This window comes from Salvelinus namaycush, chromosome 7, assembly GCF_016432855.1.
Source record: "Salvelinus namaycush isolate Seneca chromosome 7, SaNama_1.0, whole genome shotgun sequence".
NCBI lineage: Eukaryota > Metazoa > Chordata > Actinopteri > Salmoniformes > Salmonidae > Salvelinus > Salvelinus namaycush.
Window position 1 is genome coordinate 13,493,782 of NC_052313.1, and position 20,345 is coordinate 13,514,126.

A 20,345-nucleotide genomic window follows, 5' to 3' on the forward strand; every position below is an offset into this window, starting at 1 on the left:
TACCCAGACTCCTTTGCTCCTGCCATGCCACGCCCACAGACGTTAGTTTCTTCTCCGCAATGAAAAAAGGGAATAAGGGGGAAAAGTTAATGAACTATGTAGCGAACGACAGAGCATAGTAAGAATTTGGCGTGAGTTGTCAGACTACTGCAAAAGATGACCATCATATGACAAGGTTTAGGATTTGCCATAGAAGTGTGATCATGAGTTTATTCCAAACATTTAGCAATGCAACGCATCAGTTTTGCATTCAGGCCTACATTGCCACTGACTGACAAAAAGCTACCTATAATGAAAAGCTGCACGAATTCTGGCATTCTATTCCTCCGTAGGTTACATAATAATAACACATACTGATATTTGTTACATTAAAGGAGCCGATCTGGTAAACGATAATACCATCTTTGAAATGCAAAAGAAAGGCCATAATGTATTATTCCAGGCCAGGCACAATTCAGATTTTGGCCACTAGATGGCAGCAGTGTATGTGCAAAGTTTAAGACTGATCCAATGAACCACTGCATTTCTGTTCAAAATGTTGTATCAAGACTGCCCAAATGTGCCTAATTGGTTTATTAATACATTTTCAAGTTCATAACTGTGCACTCTCCTCAACCAATAGCACTATTTCACTGTAATAGCTACTGTAAATTGGACAGTGCAGTTAGATTAACAATAATTGAAGCTTTCTGCCCATATCAGATATGTCTAGGTCCTGGGAATTTGTTTTGTTACTTACAACCTCATGCTAATCACATTAGCCTACCTTAGCTCAACCATCCCGCGGGGGTGACACCGATCCCGTAGAGGCTAATAATGTAAACCATGAAAATAGTGTATTTGCCAGACTGGGTAATACATTGTAATTACCTTAAGCAACTTGAATAGGCTAAAGAAATACAGACTGAGTGTGCCATCCTCATGAGCTTGGGCAAAACAGGAGAAATACAGACTGAGTGTGCCATCCTCATGAGCTTGGGCAAAACAGGAGAAATACAGACTGAGTGTGCCATCCTCATGAGCTTGGGCAAAACAGGAGAAATACAGACTGAGTGTGCCATCCTCATGAGCTTGGGCAAAACAGGAGAAATACAGACTGAGTGTGCCATCCTCATGAGCTTGGGCAAAACAGGAGAAATACAGACTGAGTGTGCCATCCTCATGAGCTTGGGCAAAACAGGAGAAATACAGACTGAGTGTGCCATCCTCATGAGCTTGGGCAAAACAGGAGAAATACAGACTGAGTGTGCCATCCTCATGAGCTTGGGCAAAACAGGAGAAATACAGACTGAGTGTGCCATCCTCATGAGCTTGGGCAAAACAGGAGAAATACAGACTGAGTGTGCCATCCTCATGAGCTTGGGCAAAACAGGAGAAATACAGACTGAGTGTGCCATCCTCATGAGCTTGGGCAAAACAGGAGAAATACAGACTGAGTGTGCCATCCTCATGAGCTTGGGCAAAACAGGAGAAATACAGACTGAGTGTGCCATCCTCATGAGCTTGGGCAAAACAGGAGAAATACAGACTGAGTGTGCCATCCTCATGAGCTTGGGCAAAACAGGAGAAATACAGACTGAGTGTGCCATCCGCATGAGCTTGGGCAAAACAGGAGAAATACAGACTGAGTGTGCCATCCTCATGAGCTTGGGCAAAACAGGAGAAATACAGACTGAGTGTGCCATCCGCATGAGCTTGGGCAAAACAGGAGAAATACAGACTGAGTGTGCCATCCTCATGAGCTTGGGCAAAACAGGAGGCATTCAAACCGTGGCGGTTGTTTGTGTTAAACCACCCTCATCTAATTCTTTATCATATTAGATTTAATTAGAGAGACTAAATCTTGTGTTTAGAGTGGCTTTATTGACACACTGTTTTAAAAACGCACTATGGCACACAGCATTTACTGAGCAAATCTGATTATTCCATGAAAACTGGCAGATAGAAAGTGTTTTCTTGGCGTTCATACATTTGTCTGTCTGTAACCAGAGCCTGTGAGTAATAAATAGAACAAAATAGAACACTTAGTCTTGGAAACAGATCTACGTGACAGAGCCTGGCATTCATTCAGAGGTGCTAAAACATAGAAAAACATGCAGAAGTATTAATTTCACATGAACTCTCATGTACTTTCAAAATGGCTATTAATTGGCACACAACGCAATGCAGTTTGAAACAGAGATTGTTTGTTCTGTTTCTATGCAGAAAAAATGGCATTATATCCAGTTAGAACACAGTACGCTCTCTGTTACAACCCCAGAATGCGGTCATTAGCATTAGACTTTGGCTTTGAGGGCTGAAAAAGTTAAGTACACTTAGTTTAATGTGTCCCTGAACAGTATTGCATGACTCTGGCTGCATTGAGACAAGCAACCCAATTCTGATATTTTTTCCACTAATTGGTATTTTGGCCAATCACATCAGGTATTTTTCAGAGCTGATCTGATTGGTCAATAGACAAATGAGTGAAAAAAATATCAGAATTGGGCTGACTGTCTAAACACAGCCTAAAGGGAGAACAGAAACCAACAGAAAACGTGCATAGCTAAATGTGCAGTGCAATCATCAAACCTTTGAGTGACACACACTTCATTTGTCCTATCTCACTCTCAATGCACACATCCCTCATTGTCTTTCTCAGTGGCAGTTCTGACACTTTGGGTGACATTTTTGGTTGTTGATGTTACAGCGGCAGCCTCCGCTGGTGTCTCCCGGACCCTGGGAGGAAACAGAAGCACATTAGATATTTTATTGTCACACCGGTAGGTGCAGTGAAATGTGTTGTTTTACAGGGTCAGCCATAGTAGAACGCAGCCCATGGAGTAAATTTGGGTTAAGTGCCTTGCTGAAGGGCACATCGACAGATTTTTCACCATGTCGGTGTGGGTATTCGAACGAGCGACCTTTCAGTTACTGGCCCAACCCTCTAACTGCTAGGCTACATGCTACGTTGGACAGGTAGCAGACAGATGTGAAATGTCTGCATTACAGGTGACCATGCAACCATGCAGAGCTAAACTGAATTTGACAGAGAGACAGGAGGGGCGGGCTCTTACCCCTGGCCCCCAGCGAGGCCCTCTGGTGACCCAGCAGATCTCACTGTGACAGACAGTGCAACGCAGCCAATCACAGCCCTCCTTTTTCTGCACGATGATGCCGCACTGTGGGCAGTGCATGGCCTCCCCGGAGAGGACCAGGGTCTGAGAGAGAGAGACACGGGTATTACATGTTAATATAACAGTTATTATCTGTTAATATATCAGCAAAGTCTTACTAACCTGAAAACTAACAATCCTTCTCCTAAAATCTCATTGTCCTCAATGCTTTGCTGAAATCGATCTATAGGTATAAATTGTGTGTGTAAAAGTGTCTGTGTGTCACCTTGAGCAGATCTCTGGTTCTGCGGGCTGCCGAGTCGTTCTCAGCACGGGTCGTAAGGTCATCCTGGTACTGCTTACAGTCCATCCCTTCATGAATCGCCTGAGAGACAGACAGAGTAGAGAAAGAGGTCTGTTCAAATCCATGGTGTATGCAATCATTGGTGAATGTAAAGGTGATGTGTGCGTACCTTGCAGAGCAGGCAGTTGTGCTTGTTGCAGACGGGGCAGTGGAACACGTTGACGGTGTCCTCGTACACACACCACCCGGCACAGTCTGGGCTGGCACAGTGGTAACTGCCCTCACAACGAGACTCTGCCACAGACAAGCCTCTCTGCAGCCAGCGCTCGTACTCCTCTTCCGACACCAACTGGTAGGCAGGAAGGAATGAAAGAGCAGAGGGGAGAGAGATGATTAGATGACTGATGTATCGTGGGTTTGCATTAGCCAGACATTAGGTAGTGTGTTATACAGTATGTCTCTAATATCCAATGGGCCATCGTGCAGCTACTATTAAATACATTAGAAAGAAGTCAGTGATGTCACCACTCACGGCTCTGATCTCTCTCCCCTGCAGGGTGCAGTCACAGGCGTATGTGTCATCACGGTACGGACAGGCCACCTCCGGGTCCTCACACATCAGGACTACTGAGCGCAGGCAATCTCTGTGAACACAACACACTGGCTCCATCTCTGCATAAGCATCTCATCTCACCCATGCCCTTCTTGCACAGTGCAAAATCCCCCCCCCAATTCTTGTAGTAAGAAAGAATCCGAGGGGTGTAAGCAATATGATGTTATAACTGCACTTAGCAGCTCTCTGGCAGGCTAAGTGGAGTTTCCACCACATTGCTAACACCGCTCCAATGCTTTCAGATCAGCTAGTGTGTAGGGGGAGGGTCACGAGTGGGGGGGGGGGGGGTCAAGGGAATTGCGGACTGGGATACGGTCTCCCATGTCTCTGAGTGGTACCTGCAGAAACAGTGGAGACACTCTCTGAGCAGGACTCCCTCCCCAGGCTGCAGGTCCAGGTAACAGATCCTACAGTCCACAGCATCTGGGTTGGGCACCAGGTCCTTTCCATCCAACATCACCAGCCGGGCAAAGTTTTCCCTCCGCTCTGCTTCCCTCGCCTGGGGTGGTGGGGATCCACAATATACAACAACACACACGTTGAACACACACATCGTTCAAACACAGACAGAAATTAATTTTGTTCAAAACAGCATTTTATTTTCTTGCTTTATTAAAGTTAAATACACATTTTAAATTGCAACAACATGGATGTTTTTTTGTTCTACATTCAGTCAAAAGGCCTTCATTATTTATTAAATTGTGCATTTTGAAAGTTAACACATTAAAAACAAACAGCCATTGAAGTTGTCCACTTGATGACCCTGACTGTAACAAACAGGCACAGAGTGGGCAACACAGCAGTTCTTTGTCTTCTCTGAAATAGTAGGTTTCAACTGGTTGGCACACACTAAGCAAACTAGGCCTACATGGATTTGCAGTATAATTACATAATTCATTACAAACATGCAAAGTTACATTTACATTTTAGTAATTTAGCAGACGCTCTTATCCAGAGCAATTTACAGTAGCAATTATAATTAAGTGCCTTGCTCAGGGGCACATTGGCAGATTTTTTTCACCTAGTCGGCTCGGGATTCGAACCAGTGACCTTTCGGTTACTGGCCCAATGCTCTTAAACGCTAGGCTACCTGCTGTCCTATATACAAAGTCTTCGACATACAAGAGCCATGATTCTTTCATTTGCTTAAAAGTCATACAAACACACTTCTGTGCAGATAAACATACACTACATGAACAAAAGTATGTGGACACCTGCTCGTCAAACATCTCATTCCAAAATCATGGGCATTAATATGGAGTTGGTCCCCCCCTTTGCTGCTATAGCAGCCTCCTCTCTTCTGGGAAGGCTTTCCACTAGATGTTGGAACATTGCTGTAGGGACTTGCTTCTATTCAGCCACAAGAGCATTTGTGAGGTCGGCACTGATGTTAAGCGATTAGGCCTGGCTGGCTGTCGGCGTTCCAATTCATCCCAATGGTGTTCAATGGAGTTAAGGTCAGGGATTTGTGCAGGCCAGTCAAGTTCTTCCACACCGATCTCTACAAACCATCTCTGTATGGACCTCGCTTAGTGCACAGGGGCATTGTTATGCTGAAACAGGAAAGGGCCTTTCCCAAACTGTTGCCACAAAGTTGGAAGCACAGAATCGTCGAGAATGTAATTGTATGCTGTAGCGTTAAGATTTCCCTTCACTGGAACTATGGGGCCTAGACCAAACCATGAAAAACAGCCCTAGACCATTATTCCTCCTCCAACAAACTTTAGTTGGCACTATGGCAGTTTTACACCCCTCCAGCCAACGCTTGGCCTTGCGCATGGTGATCTTAGGCTTGTGCTCGGCCATGGAAACCCATTTCATGAAGCTCCCGACGAAACATTTTTTGTGCTGACGTTCCAGAGGCAGTTTGGAACTTGGTAATGCTAGTGAGTGTTGCAACCAAGGATAGACGATTTTTACGCGCTAAGCACTTCCCCACTAGGCAGTCCCGTTCTGTGAGCTTGTGTGGCCTACCACTTCGTGGCTGAGCCGTTGTCGCTCCTAGACATTTCCACTTCACAATAACAGCACATACAGTTGACCAGGGCAGCTCAAGCAGGGCAGAAATTTTACAACCTGACTTGTTGGAAAGGTTGCATCCTATGACGGTGCCACGTTGAAAGTCACTGCCCTCTTCAGTAAGGCCATTCTAATGCCAATATTTGTCAATATTTTTGTCAATGGAGATTGCATGGCTGTGTGCTTGATTTTATACACCTGTCAGCAACGGGTGTGGCCGAAATAGCCGAATCCATTAATTTGAAGGGGTGTCCATATACTTTTTTATATATAGTGTATTTGTATCAAACAATGTCAGAGGGTAGGTAGCCACAATGCTATGTAATGTACAGTCACTGAGATTCTGTCACAACATGAATGAGTATTGCTCAGTAGCGTGAGTGTATAGGTTGAAGAGAATGTTTACAGTGGCAAAATATAGAAAGTGTGTGTGCGCGTCAGTCAGTCAGTGTCTTTCTGCGATGTTACGGAGTGTGTGTGTGCCTGTAGTCCTGGGCCAAGTTTTCCAGTAGTGAGTCATTTTGAGCACCCGCGCCCCTCAGCGCCTCTCTTCTCCCTTTCTCCTTCAAAAAACAAAGAGACAGAAGAGAAGAGAGTCAGCCTTAGAGCCCATCCTACCATCCCTGGTCGTCTCAACTCCTGCTACCCCTACGGAGCCTACCTTTCCCCTAATAAACCTTTTCCCTAATAAACTATGCACTGTAATTAACTGTAAACTGTGTGCATGTGCAAGACTGTATGTGTGTGTCTAGGTTTCTACCTGTCCTGTTGACACTGTCTGACAGCTTGCTTTTCCTGCTGTATGCACCATTTGAATGCATTTACGTGCACGAGTGCGTGAGTTTGCATATGTGTTCATGAGCATAAAACATCCTACCTGCTGGTACTGTCGGACAGCTTCTTTCTCCTGCTGTATGCGGTGAAGCTCCAGAGGGTCTGGTTTGTAGCTCCCGGGAACAGTATAGCTCTCTGGACGGTCTGTACTGCAGATCTCACAGCCAGGCCGTGTGGGCTTGTTTATGTACGTGCAAGAGGGGCAGGCCCAACCCTGAGACACACAGCGAGACTGTCTTTACAGGTGTGTTGCTGGAAACCTACTGTATGTCAACTTACTGCATCTAGGTATGCATGCATACCTAGATGAAATCCATGTAGCAGAGTGAAATAGTTAGTCAATTAATACCAAGGGGTACTGTACAGAGCTTGTGTGTACCTGAGGCCCTGATTTCTTAGGGGTAAGTGCTTTGTTGAGTTGCGGCATCTCCAGGTTGATGAGGTCTTTGATTTCACTGATGTTCAGCCTCTCTGCCCCGGCTCCATTTGGCCCCGCTCCATTTGAACCTATCGGAACAAAGCTCGGTCAGGAGGAAGCCAACACAATGGGTCCTTCTGTCAATGGTGTGTATGTGCGTGCATTGGTGTGAGTGTTTAACAGTGTCACCCATGCTGCTGTGGCTCAGTCTGGGGGGCAGGGTGCTGTAACCCCTCCAGTCCTGGGATGTGGGGCCGTTGCTTGGGGTCTCAAGAGGAGGGGTAGCGGGGGTGAGGAGGGCTCTTTCCTGGTCCTGCTGGAGCAGCTGCCGTGTGAGACGGGCGTGGCGGGCAGAGAGGAGGTACAGGAAGGCCGTGTCTCCATCCCTACGCACCCCGTAGGACGCGAGAGAGCGCTGGTCAGCACACAGACATTGGCCAATCACCCAGCGCTGCACCCGCGGATGGAAGCCATACTCCAGGAATACCTAGGTGACAGAGGGACAGAAAGAAAAGGTTCAAAAACTAAAAACACAGGCAGAAAGTAGGTTTACATTATGTTGAAACTATTGTAGAGCTAGATACTGTTAAAGATCTGAATTCAAACTTGAAAAAAAATGTAATTCTTATTTAAGCTGTTCAGACTGACCTGCTGCTTGAGTATTGCGATGGTCGCGTGGGGGGGGACTTTCACTGTGACACAACAGGAAGACGAAGAATCTTCGACCACTACAGCCAAGCTTTCACAGAAAGATACAATCGTCATGAACTACTAAAATATGCATTTCCTGTCATCGCACCAGTTCACACAATATTCTGACTTCTTCAATAACTTCCTGTTCTATTACCCAGTAGCTCGTTTGCTCTTAACTCTCTCACCTAAGCTCCGTGTCTCCGTAGCTCCTCTCAGAGGGCTGGATCTTCAGCTCTGCCTGCTGACGAGCCAGGGTGGCAGCGTAGATAGAGGCCGCCTGGATGTCACCAGCCTCGATGGCCCTGGTCAGCTCAGCACACATCTCCTCTACAGATGAATGGACACAAGGTTGAAACAGAGTCCGGGACAGTGAGCAATTGAAAAAGAGTAGAAACTTGGCCAATACACTACTGTACACACACACACCCACTGAGGGCTACCTGTGCGTGGTAAGGAAGCGGAGCTGGGTGTCTCCAAGGCCTCCAGAGGAAGTTGTCGGTCATCGGTGGGAGGGCTGTCGGACACTGAGGGGTCAGGAGAATAGAAGACAAGGGACTCAGGTTATTAGAGCACAGCAAAGATTGGAGCAGAAGACAGTGGAACATCTGATCAAAGAGAACAGAGGCAGGAAGAAAGTAGACTAACCCCTGTGTGCCTCTCTGAGTGATGATATCACCACGGTGGCCCACTCCTGAGCCTCCTGCTCGCAGCGGAAGTTGAAGCTGATGCGGTCGTGAGGGGGCATGAACAAACTCAGCTCGTGGCATTTTGGCGATTTCACCTCATAGTGCACCGACCTCAGGTCAAACTCTGCAATGGACTGGAAGACATGGAGGGGGAGAGAGAAGAGTGATGCTCATTGTATCACATTGAAATTGGCTGCCTACCACTATTTGTTCCATGGTAGTATGTTGAGGTATTGCACTGATGTCATGTTGGAATGACCTTTGAGCTCTGTTTTTGGGAGAGAATGATTGGAGAGCACTGCAGCCTATAGACCAAGTCAGTGGGAATGCCTTTGGAAAGCATTCACACCCCTTTACTTTTTCCACATTTCTAAAATGGATTAAATAAATACAAATCTTCATCGATCTACACACAATATCCAATAATGACAAAGTGTAAACAGGTTTTTAAAAAACAGAAATACCTTATTTATTAAATTATTCAGACCCTTTGCTATAAGACATGAAATTGAACTCAGGTGCATCCTGTTTCCATTGATCATCCATAAGATGTTTCTACAACTTGATTGGAGTCCCCCTGTGACAAATTCAATTGACTGGACATGATTTGGAAAGGCACACACCTGTCTATATAAGGTCCCACAGTTGACAGTGCATGTCAGAGCAATAACCAAGCCATGAGGTCAAAGGAATTGTCCGTTGCGCTCCGAGACAGGACTGTGTCAAGGCACAGATCTGGGGAAGGGTACCAAAACATTTCTGCAGCATTGAAGGTCCCCAAAAACACAGTGGCCTCCATCAATCTTAAATGGAAGAAGTTTGGAACCACCAAGACTCTTCCTAGAGCTGGCTGCCCGTCCAAACTGAGCAATCGGAGGAGAAGGGCCTTGGTCAGGGATGTGACCAAGAACCCAATGGTCACTCTGACAGAGCTCTAGAGTTGCTCTATGGAGATGGGAGAACCTTCCAAAAAGACAACCATCTCTGCAGCACTCCACCAATCAGGCCTTCATGGTAGAGTGGCCAGACGGAAGCCACTCCTCAGTAAAAGGCACATGACAGCCCGCTTGGAGTTTGCCAAAAGGTCTGATGAAACCAAGATTGAACTCTTTGGCCTGAATGCCAAGAGTCACGTCTGGAGGAAACCTGGCACCATCCCTACGGTAAAGCATGGTGGTGGCAGCATCATGCTGTGGGGATGTTTTTCAGCAGCAGGGACTGGAAGACTAGTCAGGAACGAGGCAAAGATGAACAGTGCAAAGTACAGAGAGAGATCCTTGATGAAAACCTGCTCCAGAGCACTCAGGACCTCAGACTGGGGTGACGGTTCACCTTCCAACAGGACAAGCACACAGCCAAGACAACGCAGGAGTGGCTTCGGGACAAGTCACTGAATGTCCTTGAGTGGCCCAGCCAGAGCCCGGACTTGAACCCGATCGAACATCCCTGAAAATAGCTGTGCAGCAACACTCCCCATCCAACCTGACAGAGCTTGAGAGGATCTACAGAGAAGAATGAGAGAAACTCCCCAAATACAGGTGTGCCAAGGTTGTAGCATCATACAAGAATACTCAAGGCTGTAATCACTGCCAAAAGTGTTTCAACAAAGTACTGAGTAAAGGGTCGGAAATACTTATGTAAATGTGATCAGTTGTTGTTTAAAAAATATATAAATTAGCAAAATGTTCTAAAAACCTGTTTGTGCTTTGTCATTATGGGGCGGTGTGTGTAGATTGATGAGGAAAAAAACTATTTAATCCATTTTAAAATAAGGCTGTAACCAAACAAAAAGACAAGGGGTCTGAATACTTTCTGAATGCACTGCATAACTACACTACCGGTCAAGTTTTAGAAAAACCTACTCATTCAAGGGTCTTTATTTTTACTATTTTCTACATTGTAGAATAACTGTGAAAACATCAAAACTATGAAATAACACATATGGAATCATGTAGTAACCAAAAAAAAGTGTTAAACAAATAAAAATATTTTATTTGAGATTCTTCAAAATAGCCACCCTTTGCTCTTGACAGCTTTGCACACTCTTGGCATTCTCTCAACCAGCTTCACCTGGAATGCTTTTCCAACAGTCTTGAAGGAGTTCCCACATATGCTGAGCACTTTTCCTTCACTCTGTGGTCCGACTCATCCCAAACCATCTAAATTTGGTTGAGGTCGGGGGATTGTGTTGGCTAGGTCATCTGATGCAGCACTCCATCACTCTCCTCCTTTGTAAAATAGCCATTATACAGCTTAGGCGTGTGTTTTGGGTCATTGTCCTGTTGGAAAAACGAATTATTGTCCCAATAAGCGCAAACCAGATGGGATGGCGTATCGCTGCAGAATGCGGTGGTAGCCATGCTGGTTAAGTGTGCCTTGAACAGGGCCTCCCGGGTGGCGCAGTGGTCTAGGGCACTGCATCGCAGTGCTAGCTGCGCCACCAGAGTCTCTGGGTTCGCGCCCAGGCTCTGTCGCAGCCGGCCGCAACCGGGAGGTCCGTGCGGCGACGCACAATTGGCATAGCGTCGTCCGGGTTAGGGAGGGTTTGGCCGGTAGGGATATCCTTGTCTCATCGCGCTCCAGCGACTCCTGTGGCGGGCCGGGCGCAGTGCGCGCTAACCAAGGGGGCCAGGTACACGGTGTTTCCTCCGACACATTGGTGCGGCTGGCTTCCGGGTTGGAGGCGCGCTGTGTTAAGAAGCAGTGCGGCTTGGTTGGGTTGTGCTTCGGAGGACGCATGGCTTTCGACCTTCGTCTCTCCCGAGCCCGTACGGGAGTTGTAGCGATGAGACAAGATAGTAATTACTAGCGATTGGATACCACGAAAAAATTGGGGAGAAAATGGGATGTGCCTTGAATTCTAATTGGGGAGAAAAAAAAAGTGTGCCTTGAAGTGTGCCGTGAGTGTCACCAGCAAAGAAACCCACACAAAAACACCTCATCCTCCATGCTTTATGGTGGGAAATACACATGCGGAGAGCATCCGTTCACCCACACCGCGTCTCACAAAGACAGCGGTTGGAAACAAAAATCTCCAATTTGGACAAATTTCCACCCGTCTAATGTCCTTTGCTAGTGTTTCTTGGCCCAAACAAGTCTCTTCTTATTATTGGTGTTCTTTAGTAGTGGTTGCTCTGCAGCAATTTGACTATGAAGGCCTGATTCACACAACCTCCTCTGAACAGTTAATGTTGAGTTGTGTCTGTTACTTGAACTCTGTGAAGCATTTATTTTGGCTGTAATTTCTGAGGCTGGTAACTCTAATGGGTTCATCCTCTGCAGCAGCTCTGGTTCTTGCTTTCCTGTGGCAGTCCTCATGAGAGCCAGTTTCATCATAGCGCTTGATGGTTTTTGCGACTGCACTTGAAGAAACGTTCAAAGTTCTTGAAATGTTCTGTATTGACTGACCTTCATGTCTTAAAGTAATGATGGACTGTTGTTTCTCTTTGCTTATTTGAGCTGTTCTTGCCATAACATGGACTTAGTCTTTTAACAAATAGGGCCATCTTCTGTATACCACCCCTACCTTGTCACAACATAACTGATTGGCTCAAATGCATTAAGGAAAGAAATTCCAGAAATGAACTTTAAACAAGGCACACCTGTTAATTGAGGTGACTACCTCATGAAGCTGGTTGAGAGAATGCCAAACGTATGCAAAGCTGTCATCAAGGCAAAGGGTGGCTATTTGAAGAATCTCAAATATTAAATATATTGTGATTTGTTTAACACTTTTTTGGTTACTACATGATTACATGTGTTATTTCATAGTTTTGATGTCTTTACTATTATTCTACAATGTAGACAATAGTAAAAATAAAGAAAAACCCTTGAATGAGTAGGTGTTCTAAAACTTTTGACCGGTAGTTTATACTGGACAAAAATACTAAGTGTTGGTCCCATGTTTCATGAGCTGAAATAAAAGATACCAGAAATGTTCTATATGCACAAAAGCTTATTTCTCTCAAATTTTGTGCACAAATTTGTTTACATCCCTGTTAGTGAGCATTTTGTCCTTTGCCAAGATAATCCATCCACCTGACAGCTGTGGCATATCAATAAGCTGATTAAACAGCATGATTGTTACACAGATGCACCTTGTGCTGGGGACAATAAAAGGCCACTCTAAAATGTGCAGTTTTGTCACCCAATACAATGCCACAGATGTCTCAAGATTTGAGGGCTCGTGCATTCGACATGCTGACTGTAGGCATGTCCACCAGAGCTGTTGCCAGATAATTGAATGTTAATTTCCCTACCATAAGCCGCCTCCAACATAATTTTAGAGAATTTGGCAGTACGTCCAACCGGCATTACAACCGCAGACCACGTGTAACCACGGCAGCCCAGGACCTCCACATCTGGCTTCTTCACCAGCGGGATCGTCTGAGCCACCTGGACAGCTGATGAAACTTTGGGTTTGCACAACTGAAGAATTTCTGCACAAACTGTCTGAGACCGTCTCAGGGAAGTTCATCTGTATGCTCGTCATCCTCACCAGTCTTGACCTGACTGCAGTTCGGTGTCGTAACGGACTTCAGTGGGCAAATGCTCACCTTTGATGGGTACTGGCACGCTGGAGATGTGTGCTCTTCACAGATGATTCCAGGTTTCAACTGTACCGGGCAGATGGCAGACAGCGTGTATGGCATTGTGTGGGCGAGCGGTTTGCTGATGTCAACATTGAACAGAGTGCCCCATAGTGGGGTTATGATATGGGCAGGCATAAGCTAAGAACAACTTAAACAATAGCATTTTATCGATGGTAATTTGAATGAGATACCGTGATGAGATCCTGTTGCAAGGATCTGTACACAATTCCTGGAAGCTGAAAATGGCCTGCATACTCACCAGACATGTCACCCATTGAGCATGTTTGGGATGCTCTGGATCAACGTGTACAACAGCGTGTTCCATTTCCCGCCAATATCCAGCAACTTTGCACAGCCATTGAAGAGGAGTGGGACAACATTCCACAGGCCACAATCAACAGCCTGATTAACTCTATGCTAAGGAGATGTGTTACGCTGCATAAGACAAATGGTGGTCACAAGATACTGTCTGGTTTTCTGATCCAAGCCCCTAGCTTAAAAAAAAAAAAAAAGATGTGACCAACAGATGCATAACTGTATTCTCAGTCATGCGAAATCGGTAGATTAGGGCTTAATTTCTTTCAAATGACTAAATTCCTTATATGAACTGTAACTCAGTGAAATCTCTTGCGTTTATATTTTTGTTCCGTGTATTTTGTTGAACTATATTGTTTCAAATAACTATGTGACAGTTCAATGCATGGCCGCCAAAGGTAAGCATGAGACCAGCGGTAATATCAGTGTTGTTTTAAAACCCTCTGTACACACATGCCTGCCTGCCTGCCTTGGTAACGCTGGTAATAATAAAACATCACGTGACATGTAACTTTACTCCATCGAGTTTAGCTGACAATTTCAAAAACTATTTTTAATGAACACCATTTTGTAATTAGTCAAAAGCAATAAACATTATTTGTCAACATGGCTGACAAATGACATGAATTGAAATCCGCCTTTAACCTTTCTCTCTCTTACCACACTCCGACCCGTTGTTCCGCTGGTGTCCCGTAGCGTGAGACGGAATTCCCCGGACTTCCCGGGGTCCATACTGAGCTGTAGACGGAGTGACTCATCACCTGCCCCAGGAAGACACAGCGGCCGAATACCAGAATGGCAAACTGATACCCGTACCGACATCAAGACGGTATGGCAGCCAGTTTGTGAGGCCCCATAGCCAGGGATAGATGAGGACGGGTCCGGCGGTGGGGTGTGAGTAGTCCACCCGCCTGAGCTCAGCGACATTCCACCAACAGCCTCATGCAGTGTTTGGAGACGTCAAGACACCGTTCCCGGTGTGTTTACCACCACGCCAATATTGTCAGCAACGATTGCTATTAGTATTCCCATAAAAATTGCAGTTTCATCGTAGTCCCTCCATTTACCAAGCTCACAACAACAGAGCCGATGAACGACCAGCTACCAGGAAGTGCGCACTCTGTGTCACTGTTTGTTTGGCTGGCTCTCTCGTGCTGCTAGTGCTAATCATTTGCGCCCCCAGACGTTGTACACATGTACTGCACAACATGGATTTTCTGCAGGTCCAAAAACGTTTAATTTCCTCAATTTCTCAAAATCAGGTTCACAAATATACAGTATATGTGATGTACTCCTATACTAAATTGTATACATATTTTTTAAACTTGGACCTGCAAATTGTAGTGGAGACAATTGCGTATATGGTTGACCTACTTTCAACAAGACCTTAGCAGATAGAAATGTCTGAGGACTGCAGCATTAATGTCATGCCATCAAAATGTTGCTTTTTTGGCCCCACAGTTGTAGTCCAACAACTCAGACAGCTTCTAATCTAGTGTTCCTTAATTTAGGCCTGGTGAAACAGCGACCCCCATTGTTTACCTTCATGTGTGCGCCAGTGGAAATAGAATACACATATCCATTGAAGATGCCTGGAAAAGTCCATATCATATATCCCTGCACTCACACACACACTGAAATGGGGCAAGTCTGTTCCGCTCTGGTCACTTCCTCTTGCTGTACGGAGAGCAGTCAGCCAGCCTGGTCCTGAGATGTGCGTAAGGGAATTTCCATTTTTTTTACACCCAACTTTGAACCTAAATCCAATGTCATGGAATTCAAGTTAGTTGACAGCTCAACCAAATGTACATCGAAACTAGACGTTGAAATGACGTCTGTGCCCATGGGATAGCACTGTCATGTCGGTTACAGTTTATGTTTTCACTAATTGTTGCTATCGATAAATATTTTCTTCTCATATCAGAAAAAGTAAACATTGTCTGAAGTTGCTGTTTGGTTTTTCCGGACCCTGACATTGGAGTCAGTCTTATGGTAGTAGGCGCCAGGCATACTGGTATATGTCAAGAACTGCAACACTGCTGCGATTTTCACGCTCAACAGTTTCCTGTGTGTATCAACAATGGTCCACCATCCAAAGGACAGGGGAGGGACTCAATATTAGGAAGGTGTTCGTAATGTTTGGTATACTCAGTGTATATCCCTCTCCCACAGGGCAGTCCATTGAGGAGCTATACCTGTCTGCTAATGTGTTCCTGGAGCGGGGTGCCATGTTTCACTATGATGAGCCCCTGGGCCTGCCCGATATCCCCTGCTTCACCTTCTGCTCCCGAAAGAAAGACAGCAGATCAGGGCTGGGATTCAGTCAAACCCAGTAGCTACCAAAAAAAACAATGGTGTAAATTCAGAAATGCTGGTTTGTTTGAATTGAGCCCCATGTCAAGAAGAAAAGCACCCTTGAAAAGTACATATTAAGTATTTCTCTTGCATTAAATGCACTTCACGTTACAGGGTGGGAAAGTGTTTGCTATGCTGTTAAATGCATTGATAGGATAGATAGACAGGACGCATTAGCAGGATGCACTGTAGCACAATGGTGTGCAGAAGGGAATTATACATTTTATAGATTCATGATTAATACAAAGGTTTGGTTCACTTGGATGTGTTTCTTAAACTTTAAAATAGGGTGTATTTATTTGCAGAACTGATTGTTTATGAAAAACCATTTAAGTTGAATCTGGACTACCTACCATGGGTGAGCTTGTGTGCATCTGTGAAAATTTTGCTATTATATTGTGAAGAACCTATTTGGACACATTCCTGTGAAGTGCATGTTATAACCTCATTCTTCCTCTGCTCCCCTCTCCAGAGACGACTTGATGTGCATGCTGTTGTGGTGAACCAAAATGGCTACCACATTGCCTGCTTCAATCTCACTTTAATAACAAAAATAGGCCAAGGAGAAGGTTTAATGTGAATTAGATTACGTAGGGAGGAGAGGAATAAATACACTGTGACCACACCATTATGTACAGTTTTTGGATAGTGTGTGTAAATGTTACTGACATACTGTAACTCATGATGTACTTAGATATTAGCTGTTTGCAACACTAAAGATTAGTCATTTCATAATTGTATATATTTTATCATTTCAGTTTGTGTCAAAACAAGCAATGTAGAGAATCATTGTACCATCTAAACCACTGAAATATCGTTTCAATTTACAAAAATATTGTATTTTCAGCTGTTTGAAGCTGGTGTACAAAACCGAAAGGAAAAAATGCAAAGGAAACTTAAGAACAGAAAGCATAGAAATAATGCATATAGACTTGCTTTCAATGAGAATGACAGATCTGTAACTAACATTTCTATGTGAATTTGGTCGGTCACCTCAAAAATTACATATTGCAGTTTTAAGCCTAGTCCTGGATTTACAACCCCTTTGAATTAAGAATCGCCCATAAAAATGCTTCTTCTTAGTCTAGGACTAGGCTTAATCTGTGTCCGGCAAACTGGCCCTTAGTGAACACAAGATGAAACTCTTGATTCAAATAGACCTGGACCATAATTATAATAGCATGCATTAGAGATCCATGATTTGTGAAGGTGCATAATGTCTGTCCAATTACAATTTGTTAATGTATAAATCCTGTATTAAATTAGTTATTTGCCATTTGCTCTGAATTTCAGGTTCTCTGGTTCTGTTCATTGATACAGATTTCAACATACAGTAGAACAAGTTACGTTTCTAAAAGTTCTGACTACTGATGATTTCAAAATGACAACTCTTTCTTAAAATAAAAGCTTCAAAGGCAAAAATGACCTCTGTCCGAAATTTACTCTCTGATTATGCAATCCCCTACAGAAGTAAGCATACATCAGCAGTTTCCCATTTCGCCCACTAGAGGTCCTACTCTTTTCAATGTGAGAGTAGAGAAATACACAACGTTCCATGCCAAATGTGAGAAGTTCCTTGGTTTTATTGTTGACATAATAATGTTGGGACACTATTTTCACGCCACTTCGACACATCTATGACCAGAAGTGATTTTCCTTAACCCTTTTCCTAACCTTAACCGGGGTAGGCCGTCATTGTAAATAAGAAGTTGTTCTTAACTGACTTACCTAGTTAAATAAAGGTTAAAGAAAAATAAAACCTAATTCTCCTAACCTGCTAAATTAATTATCCTAACTTGCTACGTTAATCCTCCTAACCTGCCATGATAAAGTAACTTCCCGTCATAGCTGTACAAAGTGGTGTGAAAAGAGTGTTTCTCAACCATGTGTTAACACTTTAGTGTATCCTGTTTAAATCCATGTCACTGTTTTGTTAGTCATCAGTAAAGCTGCCCTGTGGTCGAATTGAACACTGATACTATTTTAGCTGGATGTTGATTGCATATGTGAATTTGGATACATTGTTATAGGCTATATATTATTCGGGGCGGCAGGTAGCCTAGTGGTTAGAGCGTTGGACTAGTAACCGAAAGGTTGCAAGATCAAATTCCTGAACTGACAAGGTAAAAATCTGTCGTTCTGCCCCTGAACAAGGCAGTTAACCCTAGGCCGTCATTGAAAATAAGAATTTGTTCTTTAAACTGACTTGCCTAGTAAAATAAATAAATTGTTTCCACATTTCTGACACTTTTTATTGTCTTTACAGACAATTTTTGTCTGTCAAACACTTCAATGTGTGGACATTCTAAGCAGAATATGCTTATTTTTGGCTTAAGGGTCACTTTTGCAGAAGGATTGAGTCTGTCACTGATATTGATACTGCTAAAAGTATTTCCTGTTGCCATAGATTCAAGAGGTTCATGCCAAAATGTAAGGTCTTCAGTAGATCAGTTTCAAAATGATAAAAAAAATAAATGCATTGAGGCTGGCTTTCAAAACTCAAGTTGGTCTTATGTTTGGATTGCCTGTGTCTGATGCACTTTGTGTTGGCCTTTGCTCTCATGTTTGTCTGAAAGGTGGCAACTGGAAAGCATCCTCAATAACAGGTGTGGAGCCATAGCAATCGTCCCTACTGTTCTGCACAAGGTTGAACTGTCTCACCCCAGCCGAAGTTACCGCCATTTTGGTGACTCATGTCATGACCGAGCCACACACACACACACACACACACACACACACACACACACACACACACACACACACACACACACACACACACACACACACACACACACACACACACACACACACACACACACAGAGACTAGCAAACAGGTCAATGATTAACTCCTCAAGCCAAGAACACATGCACCTCACACACACCACTATCACTTTCCACATGAAGCATGGTAAGAGAAGGGCAGTATTCCTAAAAAAGTTGTTTACATGATGTTCATGTACTGCTACTGCTGTGACAAATCCCAAGGTTGTTTCATCACAGATTGTGTGATGGCCTCTGGGCATAGCCTTTAGTAGGACAGACAGCCACGCTGCAGAGCAGGTCAGATCTCAAAGCACTCGAGCACTCCAAACTATTTGGATCCCTTGACAGGGTTGAAGGAGGCTTCATGTTACTGCCTACTCTCTCTCGTCCTCCCCTCCCACACACACTCTCTCTCGCTCTCTCCCTCTCTCTCATCCTCCCCTCCCTCACTCTCTCTCTCTCCCCTTCCCCCTCACTCTTCTATCCTACTACCGTTCAAACATCTCGTTTGTCACCTTTTCCCCCCCCTAATATCAGGATAGTGTCAGCATAGGCAATAAAGGTTTCACATCTTATTGGACAAGTCCAGGTGGTCCCTCCCTGTTTCAGTCTGTTTTCTTCCGTTCGGTGCCCAATGAACACAACCCATGTGATAGGTCCTTCAAAAGGGTATAGTGGTAATTTGGGGTTGGGGAAACTTCTCTAACCAGTAGGAACCAAGCTGACAAGAAACCTTCCTAGAACATAAAGAACATTTACACCTAGTTCCTGGTTGGTTAGATAATAACCTTCTAACGTTATTTGAATATTCCTATTCAGGGATGGAATTAAATTAGAGTTCTTGAAATGTTGCTAGACTGTCTTTGAGAAATGTTGTGGAAAAAACGCCTGTTGCCTAAGAGACTTCAATGGAGGAATGAGTCAGGCTCTATTGCACTGACCTGTCATCTATCCAAAATCCTAATAACCCACTGGGCACACCACGTCATTTCAATGTTGATCAGTGAAATTAAAACCTATTTTCACCCACTCAAAAAGACAGATAAAAGTTTGTTGAATTCCCAATGTGTTATCACTATGCTTTCAACCATGCAAAAGCACAACTAAATTCCAATGGCAAATACATTTCTGATTTTTGATTTAGTTGTCACCTAAATGTGTTATCACTTGCTTTCAACCATTTAAAAGCACAACAAAGTTCAAATAGGAATACAATGTCAGATATTTTGTTAATTTATACAATTTAATGTGTTATCACTGTGCTTTATCTAATCGCACAACCAAAATGACCAGTATTGCAATTGAGATTACATTAAAGTACATGGTGCAAGTGATCAATGCCATTTGAGATTCTGCACAGATTATTATAGCAATTGTAAAGCTCTCCACAGACATGTGACCATTGCATGCTATCTTGAACATGCACGTTTTCTATGATTACATTAGAAGACATTTGTTGTTACAGTAACCTCAAAATGCAGACATGGTTGTGTTACTCATTTTAAAGTTGAATAAATATGGTTACATTAGTTTGTAAGATAGCTTTAACTTTAGGCTATTTACTGTATTTCTGCTTGGATAATTTTATCTGTGCCACCAAGTCTGGCATTAATTCCAGTTTGTCTACAAATTAATAATTGATATGTTGGATTCACGT

The 20,345-nt window shown here is 44.0% G+C and overlaps 1 protein-coding gene across 1 annotated transcript; it reads right to left on the minus strand.

Annotated features, from left to right (window-relative positions):
* Window positions 1-1,843: 1,843 nt before the first annotated feature.
* shrprbck1r (sharpin and rbck1 related) lies at window positions 1,844-14,698 on the minus strand. Its single transcript, XM_038997559.1, has 14 exons — window positions 14,230-14,698; window positions 8,622-8,796; window positions 8,417-8,500; window positions 8,162-8,303; window positions 7,932-8,022; window positions 7,473-7,770; window positions 7,245-7,372; window positions 6,909-7,079; window positions 4,351-4,511; window positions 3,932-4,043; window positions 3,569-3,748; window positions 3,382-3,480; window positions 3,057-3,200; window positions 1,844-2,718 (listed from the first exon to the last, which is right to left on the minus strand). The coding sequence occupies exons 1-14, from the start codon at window positions 14,494-14,496 to the stop codon at window positions 2,638-2,640; spliced, it is 2,133 nt and encodes a 710-aa protein (XP_038853487.1). The 5' UTR covers window positions 14,497-14,698; the 3' UTR covers window positions 1,844-2,637.
* Window positions 14,699-20,345: the final 5,647 nt, after the last annotated feature.

Excerpts from the sequence above, each read along its gene's own strand:
- shrprbck1r (XM_038997559.1), bottom strand. The coding sequence starts at position 14,496 with ATGTCGCTGAGCTCAGGCGGGTGGACTACTCACACCCCACCGCCGGAC. Across the intron at positions 8,501-8,621 it reads ACTCAGAGAGGCACACAGGG|TGTCCGACAGCCCTCCCACC; the intron begins GTTAGTCTACTT and ends CTGACCCCTCAG. Across the intron at positions 8,023-8,161 it reads TACGGAGACACGGAGCTTAG|CTTGGCTGTAGTGGTCGAAG; the intron begins GTGAGAGAGTTA and ends TTTCTGTGAAAG.